Below are 15,904 nucleotides of genomic sequence, written 5' to 3'. Positions count from 1 at the left end.
CTTAAATGATGATGATGATGAAGGTCTTATAGAGCGCTTCCTCCAGTTTCGTTCCATTTAGCAAAATGCCCTGTAAAATGGCTAGTGCAGTATGGCAGTATGGCTACGAAGGCTTTCCCGGCGTAATAATTGATAATATTCTTTTCGGGTATGCAGCCGGATCATAACGTCTTCATGACACAATATTTCCGCGGTCCAACTGGCCGCCATCTTCAGGTGAGAGTGCTGGTGCACGATCTCGCCGGAACTGACTTCCTAGCGCAAGCGGCGGCCCCTTTATTGGCCTCAGAAGACCTGCGGCCCGCGGAAATATTGTGTCATGAAGACGTTGTGATCCGGCTGCATACCCGAAAAGAATATTATCAAAAAGATGGTAGTCTTAGTTTCTGGAGACGCTGAGGGCAGAGTCGGTATCGGTTGCTCACACATTTGATGCGGCATTTGGCGTGCTTACCTTGCGAGAAGGGGCGTCGTTGTTGACGTGGACGTGGGCGCCCGGGTAAGGGATGCGCACGCTGCCGTGGCCGGAGGTGCGGAAGACGCCCTCGCGAGGTCCGGCCGGCCTCAACCGTCTGCGTGGCTGCTGTGGGCGGCGCTGCGGGGGCGGCGACGGCAGCCTGCGGACACGTCACGCCACCTGCTCTCTGAACTGCTCACCAGCACAGTGCTTACAAGCTGATGACACTAGCTACCTATAAACTACAGTGTGTTCGCTAAAGAACTGAACTCTTCCCATCAGCAGCAACTATCATTTAAAGTACACGGTGGCCGGGCGTGAGGTGACGAAAAACAAACGTACATATCTTGGAAACTATTGCGTTTATTGCATTGTATTTACTCCGAGAGCTTAACTACACTTCCATGTGAGTGCGGTTATCAGTAAAACTATTCCTACGTAATACTCGATTTCCTGCCACGCCTTCGCAAACATTGCTGTTGTAACCAGTCCTGTCGCCAAGCAGATCTTCAAAGTCAGCCACGCGACAGCCATACACCTGTTCTTTACACACCACTACATAGAGCTGCATTTGTAAGTGGGCTGCTTCTGTGTTGGCAGCGCGGTGTAGCGCTTTGCATTGGATCTCTGACTGCGCTTCTTTGTTAGAGACTCTGGCTGGTCGGACTCGTCGTTGGAAGTTAATCGGCAGAAGTGTTGGGCAGTTGGAAGTTAGTCGCCAGCAGTGATGGAAATATTGTTGGGCAGTTGGAGGTGAACAGCCAGCAGTGATGGGTGTTAAATGTGAGAAGTTAGCATTGATGGAGCGTAGTGGTCTGAAGTGTTAGCATAGGCTAACGACCTAGAAGTATCCGACTTGGAAACTGAAAATTATTCATCATTATATATCTGTGTACTGGATGTCAACGACGATTTATATTCGTGTTTGAACAGGATGTCACATTATTAAGGTAAAAAAAAAAGCATCATTTGGTTTGCAACAAAATCTTTCCTTTACTAACCACATGCCTATTAGTAGTTAGTGGCTTTAGTAGTTAGAATCTTTTATTTAGCTGGCAGTACTGACGCTCGCTGTATTGCAGTAGTTCGTGTAATGAAGATTTTTGTGAGGTAAGTGCTTAAAAATGTATAGGTTATTGTCAGGATTGCTTCTTAGCCAGGGCCATTCTTTTGTATCAATTACTTGAAGTCAGGTTGTAATTTTTTTTGAGCAGTCAGATTGCGTTGCAGAATATTGTGTGTCAGTGTTGACATAATAAAAAAAAGTAAAAATAAAGTAGGTTCAGTACGTTCAGTTTTACTCAGCTGTTTCAGAATCAAATAACGTAGAAGTTTCATCTTCTCAGGTATTCAGCAATTTAAGTACAGATACACAGATTTAAATAAAGAAGTTTCACATCCAAGCGCAGGCCGACTAGTTACAAAGGGGCACGCATCACAACAATAAAATACTATTTTTTATTTTTTTGAAATAAAAATTGGCTAGGTGCGAGTAGGACTCACGCCTGAAGGTTACGTAGAGTTTATCAGCTCTGGGAATCAAGTATATTGACAATTTTTGCCGGTTATCGACATTGAAACTCGCATGATATCGGTCCCAGGGATTCCAAGACTTACGAGAAGTTTTAACTTCAAGTCTGAAGTAGGATAACAAGTGACATAAGAAATATTCTTTCGTGTTTTTTAATAACAAATCAACAGGTTCCAATTTTTTCCTTTTACTTGTGCTGTGAGTCTTGCTTCTTGCCAAATATAGTGATTCTACGGCAACGAGAAGTACCCTATAGGTTTTAACGAGTGAGTTTCCAAGTCTCAAAATAGACTGAAGAGCTAGAGAAACTGGTATACCTGCCTAATATCGTGTAAGGCCCCCGTGAGCAAGCAGAAGTGTCGGAACACAACGTGGCATGGACTCGACTAATGTCTGAAGTAGTGCTGGAGGAAACTGACACCTTGAACCCTAAAGGGATGTCCATAAATCCGTAAGAGTATGAGGGATTGGAAATCTCTATAGAACCTCACTTTGCAAGGCATCCCAGATATGCTCAATAATGTTCATGTCTGGGGAGTTTGGTGGCCAGCGGAGGTGTTTAAACTCAGAAGAGTGTTCCTGGAGCCACTCTGTAGCAATTCTGTACGTTTGGGGTGTCGCATTGTTCTGCTGGAATTGCCCAAGTCCGTCGGAATGTACAATGGACATGAATGGATGAAGGTGATCAGACGGGATGCTTACGCATGTTTCACCTATCAGAATCGTATCTAGGCGTATCAGGGCTCCCATATCACTCCAACTACAAATGCCCCACACTATTCAGAGCCTCCATCAGCTGGAACAGTCCCATACTGACATGCAGGGTCCATGGATTCATGAGATGGTCTCCATACCAGTACACGCCAATCCGCTCGATACAATTTGAAATGAGACCCGTCCGACCAGGCAACATGTTTCCAATCATCAACAGTCCAATGTCGACGTTGAAGAGCTCAGGCGAGGCGTAAAGCTTCGTGTCGTGCAGTCATCAAGGGTACACGAGCGGTTCCGAAAGCCCACATCGATGATGTTTCGTTGAATGGTTCACACGCTGACACTTGTTGATGGCTCAGCACTGAAATCAGCATTAATTTGCGGAAAGGTTGGACTTCTGTCACGTTGAACGATTTTCTTCAGTCGTCGTTGGTCCCGTTCTTGCAGGATCTTTTTCCGGCCGCAGTGATGTCGAAGATTTGATGTTTTACCGGATTCCTGATATTCACGGTACACTCATGAAATGGTCGTACGGGAAAATCCTCCCTTCATCGTCACCTCGGAGATGCTGTGTCCCATCGCTCGTGCGCTGACTATAATACCACGTTCAAACTCACTTAAATCTTGATAACCTGCCATTGTGGCAGCAGTAACCACTCTAACAAATGCGCCAGGCATTGCCGACCGCAGCGGCGTATTCTGCCTGTTTACATATCTCTGTATTTGAATACGAATGCATATTCCAGTTTCTTTGGCGCTTCAGCGAATATGATATAAATGGCCATATCGTTTGACTGAATTGACTCAGAAGGCTAAAATTTTTACACCGTCAGAGGACCACAGACCTTAGTATGTGACAAATTTGAACTTGATACGCACACTTGTTCCAGAGAAAAAGGCTCTTAACAGACAGACAGGCAGACCAACAGACCGATAAAAAAATGACAAAAATATTTTTTGTGTTATACGATTAGAAATTAACCATTTTCGGATTTTTGCTTTCGTTTTACTCTGAAACGTTGCTCGTTGCCAAATTTCATGATCGAGGTCAACTGGAAGCACCCTATTAGGATTGATGAGTCAGTTTTCTAATATAAAAATTTGTAACATAAATACGGCCGTATCTATTGATTGCATCGACGTAGAAGCTTAAAACTTTTACACAACTAAGGCACCATAGCTCTTAATACGTGAAATAAATTTGAACTTGATACAAAAGGGTTCTTAACAGTCGGACAGACAAACAGGCAGACAGATGGACAAAAAAGCGATCCTATAAGGTTTCCGTTTGTAAAGAGTGTGGCACGGAACCCTAAAGATCAGTCAAAATCACAATGAAGTGCTTATTTTTGATTTGGGTAACCGGTTCAGTCTATAAGAGCATCTTCAAATCAGAGGTTCAAGATGACATTAGGAACCGGTTCAGAAAGCCTCTGAGTCGTAGTTCTTGTTAATGTCGCAGCCACTAGTTTTTATCCTTACCTTATTCGAGTTTTTGCTTCCTCCTTGATGAACTCATTGACCACGGATGTTATAAACTGTTCTTCATTCCTTATATAGCAGGCCGTTAATGATGTTTCGTAATGAATGAAAGCGTAATAGTCAGAAAGATTGTTCTTGAGAATTAACCATCAATCGTGAGAACGACTGGTCGCATATACAACAATATTTTACCAGATTTTTCAGTCTCAGTTCAGCGAAATTAAGTTCTCCAGTAAACTGTTAGCAATAGCTCAGGTTGTGTGAAATATTCCAGTCCTTCGCTTTGCTTGCTCATGTTACATCATACGTTAAGGAACTGTTACTTAATAGATGTCCGATCAAAATGCTCTCTCTCTCTCTCTCGTTCTCCCTAGGTTCTTAATTCTTAACTTTGTATCTTCTCTTTGTGATTTCCTTGCTCAGTTCTTATCTAGAGATTGTGAGCTTGTCTGCGCTCAGAATCTTCTTCTGGAATGAAACAGATAATACAAATGAGGAGAAAGAATCTCCTGCGGATGTAACTATAGTGTTTTCCATACCCTTGGGCCTTTCAGTGTTGTTGATTCTTCTGTCTTCAGAAACTCTTACTCACCCTGGGGGCATTGGAGTTCCTTAATTATTAATTTGACTTCCTGGACTAATTTGCTGGGCTTTGACAAAGGGTAAAGATCCTTCTTCGATTGAGCCTCTTAAATGTGAAACGAGTATTAGGTCAAAGCAGCTTTTTATCGAGTGCGTCTTTGTTCATAAAACTTATCCAGATATATATAAATACAAAATTCATTTACTGTCATGACCACAATAATTATCTTTCATGGGTAATTAGCTGTCTTCGCTTCGTTATACATGCGAAATGTCAATTCATACCGCCTAATTAGAGTCGTCATGCTCCCATAAAGCATGCTATATGACGCCAATTAGCAGATACTGAATGACACATTACAGTTGCAGTTTGTAGAGTGTATTTGAAGGTGTCAACTTAGAAGCCTGAATCGGTCATTAAAATGTTTACTGCAAGACCTAATAGGTTTGAGACTCAACTACGGAAAATAATCGCTCTTTCTCCATTACTTATTGGACATAATATCGACATTTATCAGGCACGTAAAACTCGTCCTGAACGTTCACTATTAGCACACGTTGAAGTGTAAAGAAGCTTTGGTGTGTTTGAATGCACAAGCAATGACAAATTAACGATGTAAGTTAAATAGTTTTAAGTCTCAGCTTTCAAGTATACAATGATATCTTCCTTCATAACTCCACTTATGAACATGTCACACTTACGACGCTTGTACATTTTGGAGGATGCATAACGATGCTTATTAATTTTGTAGAAGGCAAAGTCCACCGATGATTCGTTCATTAGGGGTGAACTACGATTTTAAGTGCTCTACAGCAAAAATGGAAAGATTTGCTTAGGATGTGAGTGGTAGGATAGAAGGGTCTTCACATTCACTTATCCTCGGTTAAGTGCAGGGTGGGAGCAAATAAAAGTGGTCCGGACGAGCGGAGACGATTGGTCGTGAATGTATGCATATAACCACACCCCGTGGCGAGCACACCACATGTACGCCCGCCACGTGATACACATCGGTTCAGAGCATAGTGCAGGCTGTGTCAGTGTGAGTGGAGCAGTGCAAAGGGGATGACGGTACTCAGCTGGAAGAGCGGGTGTTCAGTATGGAAGGTTACGTGACAACAGAGTCGTGAAAAGAGTTTGGTCAGTTGCTTGCTGAGAAGTTTGGTGGTGTCAAAGTGCCAGCGAAGATTGCCATGCGACGTTTAGTCCAAAAATGGCGCCAGATAGGATCTGTTTTGAAAAAGACAAAAAACATTCGGAAACGTGCCCGTAAACCAGAAAATGTGGCTGCAGTTCATCAGGGATCCTTCAGAGTCCTACGAAATCAAACCAACGCATGTCACAAATCATGCAGACGAATACTCCACCTGCCCATGTGTGGACCTGCACATGCATTCCTACCGAGTGTCTGTTGTTCATGCATTAAAGCTGCTCCTTAGCGCCTCTGGTTTTATGAGTGGCTGTTCACTGAGATAACGCTATATGGCTTGGACATGGATCTGCTTTTTATGTCTGATGAAGCCTGGTTTCACCTGAGTGGTTACGTTGGTTACGTCAACTCAGAGATTCGCAGGTTCTCGGCAGCGGAGAATCCGTATAATTTCCACGAAACACCTCTACATGATCAGACGGTTGGGGTTTGGTGTGCAGTGTTGGAACGCCGTATTCTTGGTCCCATCTTCTTTCATTAGAGGCTGACTTCGGCGCGTTACATTTCCAACATTTTGGAACCAATTGTGGCAGAATTAACTGAGGAGGAAAAAGCCTACAGTTACTTCCAACAGGATGGAGCAACTGCCCACACAGCGGGCCGCACCTTGGAGCACATTTACACAATCTTCACGTCTGACAGAGTTGTTAGCAGAGCCTAGCTACAGGGTGTTTCAAAAATGACCGGTATATTTGAAACGGCAATAAAAACTAAACGAGCAGCGATAGAAATACACCGTTTGTTGCAATATGCTTGGGACAACAGTACATTTTCAGGCAGACAAACTTTCGAAATTACAGTAGTTACAATTTTCAACAACAGATGGCGCTGCGGTCTGGGAAACTCTATAGTACGATATTTTCCACATATCCACCATGCGTAGCAATAATATAGCGTAGTCTCTGAATGAAATTACCCGAAACCTTTGACAACGTGTCTGGCGAAATGGCTTCACATGCAGATGAGATGTACTGCTTCAGCTGTTCAATTGTTTCTGGATTCTGGCGGTACACCTGGTCTTTCAAGTGTCCCCACAGAAAGAAGTCACAGGGGTTCATGTCTGGCGAATAGGGAGGCCAATCCACGCTGCCTCCTGTATGTTTCGGATAGCCCAAAGCAATCACACGATCATCGAAATATTCATTCAGGAAATTGAAGACGTCGGCCGTACGATGTGGCCGGGCACCATCTTGCATAAACCACGAGGTGTTCGCAGTGTCGTCTAAGGCAGTTTGTACCGCCACAAATTCACGAAGAATGTCCAGATAGCGTGATGCAGTAATCGTTTCGGATCTGAAAAATGGGCCAATGATTCCTTTGGAAGAAATGGCGGCCCAGACCAGTACTTTTTGAGGATGCAGGGACGATGGGACTGCAACATGGGGCTTTTCGGTTCCCCATATGCGCCAGTTCTGTTTATTGACGAAGCCGTCCAGGTAAAAATAAGCTTCGTCAGTAAACCAAATGCTGCCCACATGCATATCGCCGTCATCAATCCTGTGCACTATATCGTTAGCGAATGTCTCTCGTGCAGCAATGGTAGCGGCGCTGAGGGGTTGCCGCGTTTGAATTTTGTATGGATAGAGGTGTAAACTCTGGCGCATGAGACGATACGTGGACGTTGGCGTCATTTGGACCGCAGCTGCAACACGGCGAACGGAAACCCGAGGCCGCTGTTGGATCACCTGCTGCACTAGCTGCGTGTTGCCCTCTGTGGTTGCCGTACGCGGTCGCCCTACCTTTCCAGCACGTTCATCCGTCACGTTCCCAGTCCGTTGAAATTTTTCAAACAGATCCTTTATCGTATCGCTTTTCGGTCCTTTGGTTACATTAAACCTCCGTTGAAAACTTCGTCTTGTTGCAACAACACTGTGTTCTAGGCGGTGGAATTCCAACACCAGAAAAATCCTCTGTTCTAAGGAATAAACCATGTTGTCTACAGCACACTTGCACGTTGTGAACAGCACACGCTTACAGCAGAAAGACGACGTACAGAATGGCGCACCCACAGACTGCGTTGTCTTCTATATCTTTCACATCACTTGCAGCGCCATCTGTTGTTGAAAATTGTAACTACTGTAATTTCGAAAGTTTGTCCGCCTGAAAATGTACTGTTGTCCCAAGCATATTGCAACAAACGGTGTATTTCTATCTCTGCTCGTTTAGTTTTTATTGCCGTTTCAAATATACCGGTCATTTTTGAAACACCCTGTAGCTACCCAGGTCGTTAGATCTTTACGTGTGCGAATACTTTGTGTGGGGAGCCCTCAAGTCCAAGGTGTATCGCAACAACCATCATTGTCTTCAAGAACTGCAGCAGAGCATTTTGGATGCGGCTGCAGAAATTCCAGCAGCCCAGGTTCCATCCGCCTGCAACACCTTACTGGCCTGGTCCTAAAACTGCCAAGAAATGAATGGTGATCACTTCAACGTCTGCTATAGTCACGTTGGTACTGTATTTCCTTTCCTCTGCTGTGTTTCTTTGTACCCTGGAACTCTGTTCTTTGGGACACTTTTATTTGTCCCAACGTGCATTTCCCTTATTATAAAGACGCACGTGGTTTCAACCACTACTTGCCGTGGCTGGGACCACTAACGCACACTAATACGGTGACACTCGACTTGGAAATATATGCTCGGAATCCAAGTGGTGGAAAAATCTTCACCTTCAGAATTCAGCCAGGAACGAAAGCGGCGTTGCTGGCGAGCACTTTCTGATCACCAGACCTGGTGCCAGCAGCAAGTTCCAAAGCGCACGGTCGTGTCTGCGGGAGTCATGGCATGTAATACTATTGACGGTGGTCTGTCGGATGGGTATATTAAATTAGCTCCTAGGCAATGAGATGAGGAGGTAAGAAAGGACAAAGAATTCCAGAAACGAGTGGAAGATCAACATTGTATAGCCTAAATGTTGCTGGTAGCACTTCAGACTCGACAAATTAGATGTTTCTAGAAACTAACGGCCTGTGTACCCCTCAAGATGTCCGATGAGTACGGGCCTGGAGACCTTGCAGGTCAAATCAATATGCTATCGTATTGAAAGCAGTAGAGAGGAACCAGTTTTATCTGGGACTGAACTTTATTCGTTTTGAATTGACAGATTTTGAGTTGCCTAAGGAGGAAGGACATTCGGTTACATAGATACTATGTATATACTTCGGTTGTGGATACCCAGCATATGAGATCGCAAATCTATTCTCCCACACCAGGATTACTTATCTTCTCGCAGTGCTACGCTCAACAACAAAATTTGGATTTTTGTGAAGTCTACGGCGTCTGTATATAGTACATCTCTGTCTTATTTTTAGATCCCAGTTATCGTCTTTAACAGCAATAGGTAACGTCATTCCGATGGCGACAGTGGTGACTCCTCAAACGGTATATCAACTAAATATACAGCCGCCGTTGAGGTGTTAATAGGTGCTAGTAAAGGATGCTCATAAAACATAATCTGTTTCTCAAAACGTCCTTGATATCCTGCCGATGCAATGTATGTGAATAGTGGACGATACATTAAGACTGCTGCGCGATCGACTAATCATATTTGGCGACTTGTGAATATACTCCGCATCCAATATCCTCCAATTCAAGTACCGTGCTGGTCCATTACAGACATGAATGTCCATGCTTGATCCACTTTGCCCAACAGAGCTCCAGCTGTCTCCCAATCTATCCAGATTTACTGATTTTCTATCAACAATAACCAACAACTTTGCACCCTAGCCTCTTCTTATCCTTTCCTTTCTCCTTTCTCCTCCACATTTTCCATTTCTCAATCACTATTAAATGCCTCTTTACGTATTTTTTAGCATACGCATTGTGGAAAGCATCTGTTTGCCTGCATTATGAACGTGATTGTTTGCATCCATCACCACCATCACCTTCATATCATAGCAGTATCATCATGAACTCCATCATCAACTCAACCATCAACTCCACCATCAGCTTCACCCTCAACGTCATCACAAATTGCATCGTCATTATCATCTTAATGTACTTTTAAATGTCCCGTAGAATCCACTGTCAACAATACCTGTAGATTCAAAATTATTTATATGGTAGACGGCCCTAAACTAAGTACTTTATCACAATGGACTAACGGTCAGAAATGAATATTTAGTTGTTTCTTTGTAACGTAAACAACTTTCGCCGTAATGCTACAACTTAAGCTCATAGCAAATGTTCGACGTGATGACCAGTATTATCAACATGTTTATTACATAGTAATCTACTGACAAAACTGAACGCTGGTTTGACCCCACTGCATGCCCACATTGTTTATGTTCTTGTTCAAAGTCAAATGGCTCTGAGCACTATGGGACTTAACATCTGAGGTCATCAGTCCCCTAGAACTTAGAACTATTTAAACCTAACTAACCTAAGTACATCACACACATCCATGCCCGAGGCAGGATTCGAACCTGCGACCGCAGCATCAGCGCGGTTCTGGACTGTAGCGCCTAGAACCGCTCGGCCACAGACGCCGGCAATGTTCTTGTTGCTCCATATTCTCCGCACTGCGTTTTTCGAAGGTTGCGATTCACGGGCAAGTGGTCGGGAGGCTTGCTGATGAACTTTCTCCCTAATGACACAATATGTTCTTCTAAAAATACTGCTGTGAGAACCATTATTTGTCAAGAACTTTGACCATCTCTCTGAAGCTTGGACCACCAAGTTTTTCGTAAGTTTCTATCGATGACGATACATTTTTCCACCTAGGATGATGCCTGTAGTTGAACATTTGTCGGTACATTCGTTTGGTTTTTCGGACCTTCATCCTGCTACATGCTACGCCATACCTTACAAGCACGTATTCAAATTCTTTTTACAAGTAATAATTCACAATCTACATTCAACCATAAACTGTAAGCAATAGTGAACGTCGTCGTGAGCCAATCACAATCTACTTTGTATTGTTGAGGTTCCTTACCTCAGTCATACAGCAAAACTTTGTTGTCTGTCTATCCGACTGTAAAAGACCCATTTTCTGAGGAATAGATAGACGTATGAAGTAGAAATTTATGTCACATACTAAGATCTACGGTGTCTTGGTCGTATAAAAATGGAAGCTTCTAAGTCAATGGAGTTAAAAGATACGGCCATTTATGTCACATATTTTGATACCCGCAAACTCAGTCGTCAAAACATATAGCGTTCTTCCCGTTGGCCTAGAATCATGAAATTTGGCAACAAGCAAGGTTTCAGGGTACAACTAAAGAAAAAAAATCCGAAAACTGTTTATTTCTCATCATATCACACGAAAAAAATTGTCATTTATTATCGAACTGTCTATCTGTCCGTCCGTCTGTTAAGACCGCTTTTTCTCGGAAACTGGTTGACGAACGTAGTTGAAATTTATGTCGCATGTTAAAGAATGTAGTTCCTTGGCGGTGTAAAAAAATCAACCGTCTAAGTCAATGAGATCAAAAGGTACGGTCATTTATGTTGCATATTTTGATACTCGAAAACTCACTCATAAAAACCGATAGGGTATTTCCTGTTGGCCTAGGATCATGGAACTGGTCGAGATGCAAGCTTTTACAGTACAAACAAAGGAAAAAAATTAGAAAATTGTTAATTTGTAATTATATTAAACGAAAAACTATTTCTTTTTTCATTTGTTATTCGACTTCAAAATCAAAATTAAACATTTTCGAAAGTCTTAGAATTACCGAGACCGGCATCTTGCCGGTTTCAGATCGATAACAGGCAAAAATCGTGGAGATTCTCGATCTCGGGATGGATGTGGATGAACTGTTTGTACACATAATTCATTTTTTACGGGACCCTCAGAGCGCGAGTCCTATTCGCACCCGGGCAACTTCTTCTTTTTTTTTTTTCTTTTTTTTTTTTTTAAGTAGTGCCACCAACGTCGATGCGGACTGATGTTTCTTACGAAATATAAGCAGTTTGCAAACAAATGCGTGACACAAGTTGTTCAAGATTCCATACTGTCTGGATATTTCATTACTGACCATTCGTTCGTTACCTTAATATAGTTAATTATGGATCCTCTACAGTTTGCGTTATACGGCTCCTAAAATTTTTGGTGATTCTGGTGATCCTGGATGATTTATTTGGTTCACTTAATGAAAGGCGATCGAAATACAGATCAGTTTTAAGTGAGGACTAGACTCATTTTACTGAGGTTTGAAGCTCCTTTTGATGTTCTTCCGTGTTTGCGACTTAAAAATTGGGTTGTTTTGAAAATCAGCGTTATGCAAACACAATTACTTTATTTATTTTTTCACCCAGAAATGTTTCGACACGTATGTGTCATCTTATGTGGATCAATTTTTTTATTTCTGTAAAGTACAATATCAGATTTCTAATAATTTATCGATTGTAGGCTTAAGAATTACAATATGTGCATTTTGCTTTGCTTTGTGGAGACGCTCATCTTAAAATTACATCGCTAAATGAAGTGAATTTTTATACATCGGTTTTTGTGCCCTTTCTCGTCTTTCTTTCTTTTTGACAGCGTGTCATCTGCATACTAGCCATGAAGAAAGTTATTGTGTATTTGTGAAGAACTGTTCCGTGGGTAGAGATACGGAAACGCACATAACCTCTACTCACGAAACAATTCTTCACACATACACAATAATTTTCTACATGGCTAGTTTGCAGATGACTTACTGTAAAAAAAAAAAAAAAAAAAAAAAAAAAAAGAGAGAGAGAGAGAGAGAGAGAGAGAGAGAGAGAGACGAAAAATGGCACAAAAACCGATTTATAATAATGGTGTTCATTTAGCGATGTAATTTTAAGGTAAGCGCCTAAAAAAAAACAAAGCAAATTCCACATATTATAATTCTACCTACCATAGATAAATTATTATAAATTTGATTTTGTGCTATGCAGAAATAAAAAAAATTGACTCACAGAAGATTACACATAAGTGTCGAAACAAATCTGGGTAAAAATAAAAATAAAAAATAGACTAATGGTGTTTGTCATAAGGCTGATTTTCAAAACAACCCAAGTGAGTAGAATTTTTAACCCGGCCCTATCAGAGGACTGAAATATCTGCAATAATAAACAAATCGTGACTGTTTCACTTTTTGTACAGTATAGGAGACGGATGACTGGAGGCCCTTGTAATTATTTTCTCCATAAATGACGGCGCTATGAGGGTTGCATTTGATAATTAAATGCCAATGAAACATTTTCACATCAGTTGCTTATTATATCACTGCGTAATTTTCCATCTGAGATCATGGTGTGAGCCGTATAGGAAAGTTTAGCCGTATAATAAATATTGTATTTATGGAAGCCCTCAACCATGACGAATCAGAGGAATCTTCCTGGCATTGGGAAAGTCACGAATAGTCTCAATCAGGATAGCTGAAAGGAGATTTGAATCCTGCTATAGCTGAAAGTAATACAAAGCTTAAGCAATTGCGTCCGCCAGCTGCACATTCACCGTTTATGAACACTGGAAACAACGTCTTTTGTTGTGACTTCGTAGGCTTTCCCGGTGTAATAACTCTTGAAAGTCTCTTCGGGTTTGCTGCCGGATCCTAAAATCAACGCGATTCAATTCGGCAATCCAACTGTTCGCCATCTTCAGGAGAGTGCTGCTTCGTTGATGAGTTCCTCTGAGAACTGACGCCAGGCTGCAAACGGACGTCCTAGATAGGCGTCCGTACCGTACACGGCGCATGCGCCGCCCATCACGGTTGCTGTCCTCCAAGATTATGGAGTTTGGACCATCACCGGAGGTGCATGAAGAGGAACATAGATCGGATGCCTTTATTCCTTACTCTGGCGGCATATCTTTTAAGATTGGAAGAATTTTAAGGAATTTTAAAAATAAGAGTGTGTTACGTTCACCTTCCAAGATTAGGACACTACTCGGCTCTGTGAAAGATGATTTGGGGCTTAAGAAACCCGGTGTATACAGAATTCCGTGGTGTGGGAAGGCTTACATAGTCCGTTCGACTCGCACAGTTCAGGACAGGTGTGTGGAACATGGCCGTCATACGAGGCTACAACAGCCGGAAAAATCGGCCAGTCCGAGTGTTTGAAAATCGTCTGTGAGTGCGATATATCGCTGCCGCCGGTGTTCTACTTAGGGCGGTGCCACCTGCCAAGTCCTGGAGGGCAGCAACTGTGACGGGCGGCGCATGTGCTGTGCACGGCACGGATGCCTGTATAGGACGTGGATTTGCAGTCTGGCGTTAGTTCTCAGCGGGACTTACCAGCGAAGCAGCACTCTCCTGAAGATAGCGAACAGTTGGATCGCCGAAATATTGAATCGATTTTAGGATCCGGCAGCAAACCCGAAGAGACTTTCAACAACTTGTTTTGTTGTTGTTGTGGTTCATTTTGCGTGGCTGCGCACTCACCTCTCGTACAGCGACGCAGACGGCGGTGATATGCGGTTGTCCATATTGTCGTCGTCGTCTGCAACATGTAAAAAAGAAACAATTGAAATTTCAATCGCGATTTTTGAAAATTAAGGAAATCTTATGCAATATTCATTAGGCAGAGGACACCCAGTACTCCCATATGCAAATGTGCTTGTACAAATAATGCCTGTATTCTTAGTGTATACATTGTCATAGCAGGTAAGAGTATATAATATCTCAGCGTTGGTGAATATGTGGCATGTAAACAACTGCGTGAGGTGATGGTGTTGTGTTTGTTCCTGGAGTTCGTGTGCCAGATAATGATATATTCCCACAAGATGTAAGCCAATATACTATCAATTGTATCTGAAGTTACACCGCTCAACCCAAAGGCTCACTTTTTCGGAACCCCGTAATCGTCTCCCATTGCGATGCAGAAGTTTGAAATTTGGCTCTAAGGTGCCTACAACCTTCCTCTGTAATGCTGCAAAAGCGTGGCGCATGACGTCACCCTGGGACTCAGCGACGCTATCGTCGCATGCGGAAACAACGCCAGAGTTCAAAAGTTCTAGTGAGGTGTAAGATGAGTTAATGACGTCACATTAACTCCAAATTTCACCACAATTCTAGCCAATGCCACTGTGCACCTGTCACATGAAGGAATGGCCTTACACCCCCTCTGACCGTCATTTCACCTCTTCTCTTGACGCCTCTTCGGTGGAAGACAGATTTGCGGTGCCCGGCGTTGAAATCGCGCAGTTTTCTTATGGATGACCGAGGGAAACATTTCAGAGACTCTGTCGCTCAGAAACGATACGAAAAAGCATGAGGGTGTGGCATAAGGGACGTCAATGAAACCATCCCTTCCCTTGTGGCATTGATATCCACACATTTCGCTATCGAAAACGACACTTTGCAGTGTAATGAGTAACAGGAAGACGTTCTTGACAACCTCGGACACTCCTGACACCTCCCGGACGATTCAACCCTTCTCTAAGGACATCCTGGGCACGCAATCCCATTGAACGTGGTCGCATTCCTTTCGAGTGTTGCTCTGGTATATAGGTCGGAACCACCTAGGGATCTTTCAAAACCATTCGACGAAATTTGAGCGTGATCTGAAGCAGCAAATGATTTTTACGCTATTTCAGTTCTCCAGTTTCACGTCCTTTGCTAATGTGACGTCATTAACTCACCTTATACCTCACATGAACTTTTGAGATGTCGCCTTCTTTTTGCATGTAACGACACCTTGTTGTTTGAAGCTGAGCCAAAGGGTGACGTAGCAGGGCACAAGGCATCTGCAGCATTACAGAGGAATGTGGTAGGCTCCTTTGGCCCAAATTTCAAACATCTGCGTTGCAATGGGAGACAAGGTGTTTCGAGAAAGTGATCTTTTAATTGATAATTAATTGAAACCCTCAGCTGCCGACAGATGTTGCTGATATACCTCGATGGGGACAGTTGAGAATGTGTGCCCCGACCGGGATCTCCTGCTTACATGGCAGACGCTCTATCCATCTGAGCCACCGAGGACACACATGAAGTGCGCGACTGCAGGGACTCATCCCTGGCACGC

General features: G+C 43.0%; 1 protein-coding gene across 1 annotated transcript in view; it reads right to left on the bottom strand.

Annotated features, from left to right (window-relative positions):
- Window positions 1-285: 285 nt before the first annotated feature.
- The window catches only part of LOC126188542 (uncharacterized), a 720,097-nt gene continuing 704,478 nt past the window's right edge, over window positions 286-15,904 (bottom strand). The window contains exons 4-6 of the mRNA XM_049930142.1: window positions 14,323-14,380; window positions 455-617; window positions 286-294 (exon numbers count right to left, since the gene is read on the bottom strand). Coding sequence (XP_049786099.1) covers window positions 286-294; window positions 455-617; window positions 14,323-14,380 — 230 coding nt within the window. The remainder of the gene's footprint in view (window positions 295-454; window positions 618-14,322; window positions 14,381-15,904) is intronic.

Source organism: Schistocerca cancellata, chromosome 5, assembly GCF_023864275.1.
Source record: "Schistocerca cancellata isolate TAMUIC-IGC-003103 chromosome 5, iqSchCanc2.1, whole genome shotgun sequence".
Taxonomy (NCBI): Eukaryota; Metazoa; Arthropoda; class Insecta; order Orthoptera; family Acrididae; genus Schistocerca; species Schistocerca cancellata.
This window is presented reverse-complemented; position numbering and strand designations above follow the sequence as displayed.